The sequence below is a fragment of the Parus major genome, chromosome 27 (genome assembly GCF_001522545.3).
Source record: "Parus major isolate Abel chromosome 27, Parus_major1.1, whole genome shotgun sequence".
In the NCBI taxonomy this organism is placed as follows: Eukaryota; Metazoa; Chordata; class Aves; order Passeriformes; family Paridae; genus Parus; species Parus major.
Window position 1 is genome coordinate 1313689 of NC_031796.1, and position 8266 is coordinate 1321954.

Consider the following 8266-nt stretch of genomic DNA (forward strand, 5'->3'; position numbering starts at 1 on the left):
TGGGAGTTTCCCTTCGATGAATGACTACAGCAACAAGATTGTGTCATCACGAAACGTGCTTCCTCTTGGTCAATTCTGAAGCATTTATGAGCCTGCACGCTGTTGTTGTTTGGAATCAGCTACATACCGGGTTGCTTTCCTTTCGCTTGTTTGGGTTTTTTTTTTCTTTTTCTTTTCATATGATAATAGTGAGGTGTGGCCAAAATCCGTAGGTGTGGAACAGGATCAGCTCTGCCTCAGACTTCTCTCTAACCCTGTAGTTAGTATGTTATGTTTTCCTGCTCATGAAGGGAATAAATGGGAAGCCGGGGCAGGGATGGGGCTCTGCAGATACTTTCTGTGGTAATTCTCAGGCTGTAGAATTGCAGCAGCCTGTGGATCCTCAAACCTTTGGATTCTCAAATGCAATGTGTCCTGTCAGCCATCAAACAGCTCAGCGACCAAACAGCTTCAGCCTGTGGGAGACCTGAGACTTTCATGAAGTCATCCAGCTTCTAAACTCAAAAAACTCCAGTCAGTAATGCCTAGCTGTTCCCTTCAGCTGCCCATTTCCAGGGGAAATACATGAGAATTGGATACTTTTCTACTATTTCTCATGATTTGAGGTGCAGTCCTGTTTCAGTGGTCTCAGTAGGCAGCAATACAAAGATTTCTTGCTGTTCCAGCATTAATACTAGCAAGATATTTATCTTTGCTATAGAAAATATTTACACTACAAGTTTCTAACAACACTCAAAAAAATTCAAGTGATTATTTAAAGCTACCAGCCCTAAAAATTGACCTGGCAATCATGCAGAAATAGTCGTTCTCAACAGTCTCAGTAACTTTCTGTCAAACAGTATCCATCCAACCAGGAAAGGTGCAGTGTGGCTGTTGCAGGTTGTCCTGTTCCTCATGTTGGTAGGGGTTGTAGACTGGGGAGTGGTCCCGTGGCAACTGCTGGGCTTAGTGGGTTTGCCTTGTCTCGTTCTAGTCCGTGGCTGAGGGATGAGATAGAGGAGGAAGATTTGGGAAGATGCAAGAAGCTGAGTGGGCACAGGCTCTCCCAGAAATGCTGCAGCTGGTTTCCTTACCTAGGTGAAGGTTAAACCCCTTCCCCAGGGTCTGCCCTGGCCCTGCTGCTCGTCCTGACTGGTGAGGTCAGGGAGACCCATGGAGCAGAGTAACACTGTCCTGGGAGAAACAGGAAGGAATGTGTTTTTCCCTGTTTGTTTCATTTGGAATGCTGCAGCAATAAGGAATTGTTGCACTCCGGGTACCTCCCTGCCTCATTCCTGACGGAGCAGGATTCGGGCTCCTCCTTGTGGCTCGGGCTTGGTTCTGCTCAGCACCTGCTCCTTTTCCCCAGCTCTCTGTACATTGAGCTTCTCTTTCTTTCTCAGGCACTTCCTTCTGTAGAAATCCTGTAATTTCTAACTATTTGGGGAAAGAAATAATTGAAAATAGGCTTCTCCAGTGAGTACAAGGTTTGGCTGTCCCCAACTATTCTGGTTACAGCCACTATCAGTAGCTGCAGTCTGGGGTCAGCCCTGCTGCTGGGGAGGGGGATGAGCTTGAAGCATCAGACAAAAACTGAGGCCCTAACTTGAAAAAAACTCCCCAGATTATAATAGAACTGATGACATCCTGCAGATCTCACCAGAGATCAATTTCAGATTAACTTTTCAGTTTAGCAAGCTGGTGTCTATGAACTATCACACTGAGATGGAATTGCACATGAAGGTACAGAATAGAACGTGAAATAAAATGAATCCTGTTTAACCTGAAATAACTCCGTGGCATTCCCACCCTGCCTGGCAATGTGAGAGACAACAGAGACTCGGTCCTGAGAATATCATGGAATTACCACATCATGAAAACCAGAACTGTATTTTCTCTTGCAATTAATCCAAAGTGCAGGTGATCTGGGACATGGGAAGTGCTTCCTCTGAAGCTCAGCCTTTCCAAACTGGAAAAGATGCCATGCAGTTCTGATCCACACATGTTGAGGGCCAATGAAAAAGACCAAACAACTTACTTCAAAATCTGACATGACTCTTTGTCAGTCTACAATGCTGAATTTGGGCTTGATCACCTCTTTAATCCCGAACAGAGAATGGAAGTGACACTCGGAGTAAGGAAATAAACTGTTGTCAGCAGATGGCACCCTTGGATGGGGACTGCTCTGCTCCCTGGGAATGGGTGTTGCTCCACAGTCCTGGCTTGCTTCACCTGGGAATCATGCTTGTTTTACTGAATTGGAACATGGGAAGAAAACTGAGCTGAATTTCTAGGCTGCAGTTTAAATACAGGCAGAATATTTTGACAATTACATTGTACAGATCAATATCCTGCAATAATCACTGATTGACTCAACTCTTCCATCTGGAATACAAATGGATGGACAGCTGTCTGTGGCTGTAGGAATTCCCTCTCTTGCTGTTTGAGTGATACAAGTCACAAGGTTATGGATCAGAAAAAAATATAATTTATACAATTTGGTTTTCCTCTCTAGTGGATTGTGATGTTGCTTTGCTGCAGTTTGCCAGAACCTCTTCCAAAATACTTCCAGTGGGAATGCCAGCAGGATGTGCATTTCTTACCAGCAGCACCAATGATCTCATGGCCAAACTGGTGATGCCAGCAGTGTATATTTCCTTTTCTTAAATGTCATAAAATAGGAGACACAAAAATAGTGTCTCTAAGGAGCTTGGAAGGAAAACAAAATCTGTAATTCTAGAAATTATATCATTTTTGCAGGTACTATCATGTGGATTGAATATCCAGTGATGGGGCTAAGGATGCCTTTTCCAAACATTATGTAAGCAAAGTACAGTGCTTAGTGCTTTGTGTGCTCCAAGGAGTCACCAGGCTCTCAAAGCTTTATCAGCATCCCTTCAGTTCCACTGGTGGGGGATGTGTAGCTGGGAGAAGGTGGTGTGGCTAAAACAGCAGTGACATGGGCTGGGGATGTTCTTTATGATGGATGAAAACCAAAACACTTGCAGCAAACTCTGAGCAATTCATTTCACCTGGACTGTGCCTGCTGCTTCCTTAGGAGCTGAGGGAATTTGCCTTGGTGCTGCAGGCAATCCAGGAACACAAATATATGCATTTTTTTTCAGAGTTGCATTTTATTTGTGCATTAATTGCAGCCCTGTTGTGCCCTTGGAATTGAGAACAAAGATCTTAGGGATTTTTTTAAGTTATCTTCTCTGTTTTTAAGTGATTCCATCTCCAGATAGTTGGCAGAATCTAATGGCACTTTATCTGTCCCTTCATCTCTGTCTTTATTATTATTTTTAAAGTTATTATTGTTATTTTTGTTGTTATTCCCAGAATATCCCCTGGTTGGGTTCCAGCAGCCCATACTGGGAGGGTCTGTGGGCTGTGTGTGGCAGTGCCACAGTGGCTCCAAAAAACACCATTAGACTGGATTTATTTGCAGAAGCAGAACAGAAACTTTATTGTTGGGACACAATAGAGCACCAGCAGAAAACAGACTTGGCATCTCTGACCCAGCGAGCCAATGCTCATGTACAAAGGCAGAGCAAATCTAAGGAAAGACATTCTTGGATACATTTTTGTGATTTGGGGAAGCAAAAGGCTCTTTCAGCATTAGCCAGTGTGGAGGCTGCACTGGGTCCATGCGGGGATTCAGTATTTCTTTATTAGAATCTCCTGTCACGGGTGGATTTTCCATCATCTTCCGTGCCAGAACGAACTCTTCCACCGGCCCCGTATACTGTTGGAGGGGGAATAACAAAATTAAATAGGGAACAAAAAAACAATAAGGCCCTGCCAAGACCCTGAGAAGCTGAACTATGAGGTTGTGTTTATTTGTTTTCTCACAAGATCTTTCACATAGCAAAGGCAGAACTGCCTTCACGTCTTATCCAGTTTCCCTCCTGGCCCTCCAGAAATCCAGAAACCTTTAGGAGTGCACATCAGATATGGATTTGGAAGTTTCTGATATGTTATGTGAATCAGCAGAGGGACTTAGGAATTTTTGGGAGATTTGAGTATTTTAGAATCCCATGAGCAGTTTATACAATCATTTTGGAAATCTACTGGGTTCAAAAATGCACATAAAATAAAGTATGATATTTTTGTATCTACATGATACAGAACATGCTCATTGTGGGGAGAACGGAATCTGTGGTACTAAGAAGAAATCCAAGGCTAAAAGGTTTATTTAATCCTATTTTGCCTGCTCATTTCAGCCCCTCATTAAATAAAAATGTTTCTTACCATCCTTGGGGTTCAGTCCTGACAACCTGTAGAGAAGAAATATTTGATTAATTACCATTCCTGACCCTGTTCTCTGAAATCATTGTACCATTTAGGAATTTGTGTGGACAGCCAGGATTTCACATGGCTTCTCTCAGTGGCTGCTTCTGGGGTGTGTTGTTACCAGAGGTGGTGTTAAGGTGCTTTCAGCTTTGAAATCCACCCCTATGTACTTGAGAGGGAATGGGAACAGTGGTCAGACCAGTTCCTTGTCCTGAGGTGTCTCCTTATACTGCTCCTCTCCTCAGAACACCTCTTCTAGAAACTATGGAAGGAGCTGATTTGTCCTCAGAAATCAAAAATAATTCCATGTATAGATCAGATATGAGAAATGGGCATGGAAATGTAGATTTTACTGAAGCAAGCTGGAGTCTGTTCCAAGCTCTTTTCTAGCTGGGAATACTGGTGTGTGAGGATGAGTATTTTCACCTCTGTGCACAAACAGAGAAAACCAGGAGTTAAGAAATACTGGGAGCAGGTTTTTATGGGTTGTCTCAGGCTGAAGGCTCTAATTCCAGTGCAACCAAAGGATTGAGACATATATATGGGGCCTGGTGCCTTTTGTAACTCATCATGGTCAAAATGGTGGCATTTATATTTTCAAATCCTCCACATCCCTGATGTGCAGATTTAGCTTGAGTTACGGCAGTGCCGGGGACTTTGCCGGGCACCTGCTTTGCCATTTCCAAAGGCTGTGTGTGCAGGGAGCGTGACTGAGCACTGTGAGCAGCCTGGCAGCCACAGCTCCCGCTCCAGAGTGTGTTGTTACCCTTATCTGCTCATCAGGACTGGGACAGAGTGACATACTGTGAGTCCTGGCCCTCCAGCAGCTGGCGGTACGTGGCGATCTCCTGCTCCAGGCGACTCTTGATGTCCATGAGCATTCTGTAGTCCTGGTTCTGGCGCTCCATGTCGCAGCGGAGCTCGCTCAGCTGCTCCTCCACGCTGGTGATGAGGGCCTGGATCTGAGCCAGCTGCGCGCAGTATCGGCCTTCTGTGTCCCGCAGGTTGGCCTCCAGCCCAGCTTTCTAAAGAGCAATAATGTCAGAGCAGGTTAGAATGAAGATTGTCCCATGGAGGGGGAGTTGAGGAGAGGTGAGACAGCGAGGGAGGAAGGGGACAGTGTAGGCAGTGCCTTGTGGTGTGCTCGGGGCAGCTCCGTACCATGCTGAGCTGCGACTGGAGATCGATCTCCAGGCTCTGCAGGGTGCGGCGCAGCTCCGTGATCTCTGACTTGCTGGTCTGTATCTGCTGGTTGTGGGTGACAACTTCACGGTTCAGCTCTTCGGTCTGAAAGGAATAACAACGGTAAAATCACATTCAAATGTATAAAAAAATCAATCATTTTGAGAAAGGAAGGTAGGGACCTGCCAGGGCAGTAATGCTGAGGCAGTGCATTGCTGTGCTGTTCATTGGTGTGACTGTACCTGAGTGAAGAACCATGCCTCAGCATCCTTACGGTTCTTCTCAGCCAGAGCTTCATACTGTTCCCTCATCTCAGCAAGAACTCTGGTCAGGTCGATGCCAGGAACTGCATCCATTTCCACGTTGACTGTTCCAGTCAGCTGCTTCGAGTACTCTTTCATTTCCTGCATGGGCAGAAGGCAGAGGACACGGAAAGATCAGCCTCTCTCCTCTCACACTGCAATCCCTGCTGTGATACACAGTACCTGTGCTATCAAATATCACAGATGGAACACACATAAAGCATACATCACGTTTTCTCTTTTGTTGCACCAGCTTCCCTAGTCTGTGAACTCACACAGGACACACGAACTTACATGTAACTTACATCTATCATTTACAAGAGATAAATTCCAAAGGGGAGTTATCTCCTCCCTGTACTGTCAGGACTCTCACCTCTTCATGGTTCTTCTTCATATAAGCCAGCTCCTCTTTCAGTGTCTCAATCTGCATCTCCAGGTCAGCTCTGGACAGGGTCAGCTCATCCAGGACCCGGCGCAGGCCGTTGATGTCGGACTCCACGCTCTGGCGCAGATACAGCTCGTTCTCATACCTGCAATTCAAAAATGAAACAAGCAGTGGAACGTGTCAGAGTTTGTATTCAGTAGAGCTATAAAATGATCACATATGGCAGGAACAGTGGACTGTAGATGAAAATAAACAGATTTAGAAGTGTAAAAGCATTAAAGCTGTTTTTTTCCAATATCCAGCCATGGCATAAGGAAGCACAGACAATGCCGTATGATTTTGTTCAAGGAGGATATGACATTTCACCTTGCAGAACCTAATAATGATTATCAGCATCAATAGAAACATTGTCACACAGGACAGGAGTTTTGCAGTGTCATCCCAGCTTTGGTGTGTAGGAAAGCACAGGTGGGCCAGGGCTGCCTGGGACACAGGAGGGAAAATGGAAACTTGCAGGTGCATTGCTGCAGGGAAGGCAGCTGCACATGGACCTTTATCATCTGTAAATGTACTGCTGAGCTTGGGAGCTGGAAAAGCCCCACCTTACTCTAAATTTCAGACTCCAGAAGAAAACTGCTGCAGCCCCACAGCAATCTCTTCCTGACACTCAGTACTTTCTAGGTGAAAATTCCACCTATTCCTGCCTTCTTTCCCCTGTGATTCAGACTAGTAAAAACATTTGTGTATCACAAAGAAATGGGCTATAACTCATGCAAACAGCTCAGTGATCTGAATGCTGTGTTTTGTCAGGTTTATACTCTGAATTGGTCCTTTATCAATGGATATTGATGGATTAATGGAGATCTTCTGCTTGCCAGAGTGTTTTGCATCTGAAGTTACTACAGAAAAATCTGTTTTGAGAGTGTAAAGACAAGCAGAGTGAAGACAAACGTGCTCCAGGTGAACTTACTTCAGTCTAAAGTCGTCAGCAGCCAGTCTGGCATTGTCAATCTCCAAAATGACCCGGGAATTGTCAATGGTAGCAGCAAGGATCTGGAAATTAAGAAACATGGAGAAAGGTTTCCATGAATGATGATATATATATATATGTAATATATATGATCTATATTCCATAAGCAAACCAGAGATTTTTGATACTCTCTGCCACACGGATTAGAACCATAATAGGGAAATATGTTTGTACAACACCTGATCTTATCTGTAGCCAGGAGAATTATCTTTCCAGCCTTTGAGGACTACCTGTCACTTTCTTTCCTGTTTGATTCCTGAATAGATATGTTGGTAATTCTAAACACATTTTGCTGACTTTTACTGCAACCATCTTAGTTTCAACGAGCATCCCATTGTCAGGGTAAGATATTTGGTGCTTAAATTGAGAAGAGACTACTCTTTTCTGCTAGAATGCTCAGGACCTCAATGTATTTGGGATGAGGAATTCACTACTTCTGTAATTATTCAATCTTATTTTAAAGACATAGGACATACAATTCCATAGTTCTCTTGCCTTCTTATAACTCCTCTACATATGAATGTCATACCTTATCTCGGAGATCTTCAATTATCTTGTAATAATTGCTGTAGTCACGGGCGGGGCTGGTCGGAGCTTGTTTCTGGTACCAGTCTCGGATTTTCACTTCTAAATCTGAATTGGCCTCTTCCAGGGCTCGTACCTTGTCCAGGTACGAAGCCAGCCGGTCATTCAGGTTCTGCATGGTTATCTTCTCATTGCCAGAGAGGAGGCCATCGCCACCACCAAAGCCACCACCAAGGTCAAATCCTCCACCGAAGCCAGCACCGCCTCCAAAGCCAGAGCCCCCTCCAAAGCCACAGACTGCCCCCCCTCCAAAGCCTCCTCCATAGCCCCCCCCAAAGCCGTAGCCTCCTCCTGAAGAGGAGACGTACCTGGCCGAGGAGATGGAGACGCCGCGGCCACCGGAGCCGCCGTGGATGCTCGGGGCCCGGCAGGCGCCTCCGGTGCGCACCGAGGACAGGCGACAGCTGCCACCCCCAACACCCCCAATGCCACCCCCGCAGGTGGAGGAAGAGCTCAGGAAGGAAGTGGCCATGGCTGAGGCACGAGAAGGAGAAAAGGTCAGTTATGCAG

General features: G+C 45.4%; 1 protein-coding gene across 1 annotated transcript; it reads right to left on the reverse strand.

Moving 5' to 3' along the window:
• Nucleotides 1–3420: 3420 nt before the first annotated feature.
• LOC107215145 (keratin, type I cytoskeletal 15-like) lies at nt 3421–8266 on the reverse strand. The gene is made up of 8 exons (XM_015651132.2): nt 7701–8266; nt 7112–7194; nt 6130–6286; nt 5697–5858; nt 5434–5559; nt 5077–5297; nt 4231–4256; nt 3421–3724 (listed from the first exon to the last, which is right to left on the reverse strand). The coding sequence occupies exons 1-8, from the start codon at nt 8226–8228 to the stop codon at nt 3651–3653; spliced, it is 1377 nt and encodes a 458-aa protein (XP_015506618.1). The 5' UTR covers nt 8229–8266; the 3' UTR covers nt 3421–3650.

What these genes read in the sequence shown, in the direction of transcription:
- LOC107215145 (XM_015651132.2), bottom strand. Translation starts at nt 8,228, where the DNA reads ATGGCCACTTCCTTCCTGAGCTCTTCCTCCACCTGCGGGGGTGGCATT. An exon ending in TGAAGAAGAACCATGAAGAG is followed by an intron (nt 5,859 to 6,129) that starts GTGAGAGTCCTG and finishes CTGCCCATGCAG; the next exon opens with GAAATGAAAGAGTACTCGAA. An exon ending in AGGACTGAACCCCAAGGATG is followed by an intron (nt 3,725 to 4,230) that starts GTAAGAAACATT and finishes CCCCTCCAACAG; the next exon opens with TATACGGGGCCGGTGGAAGA.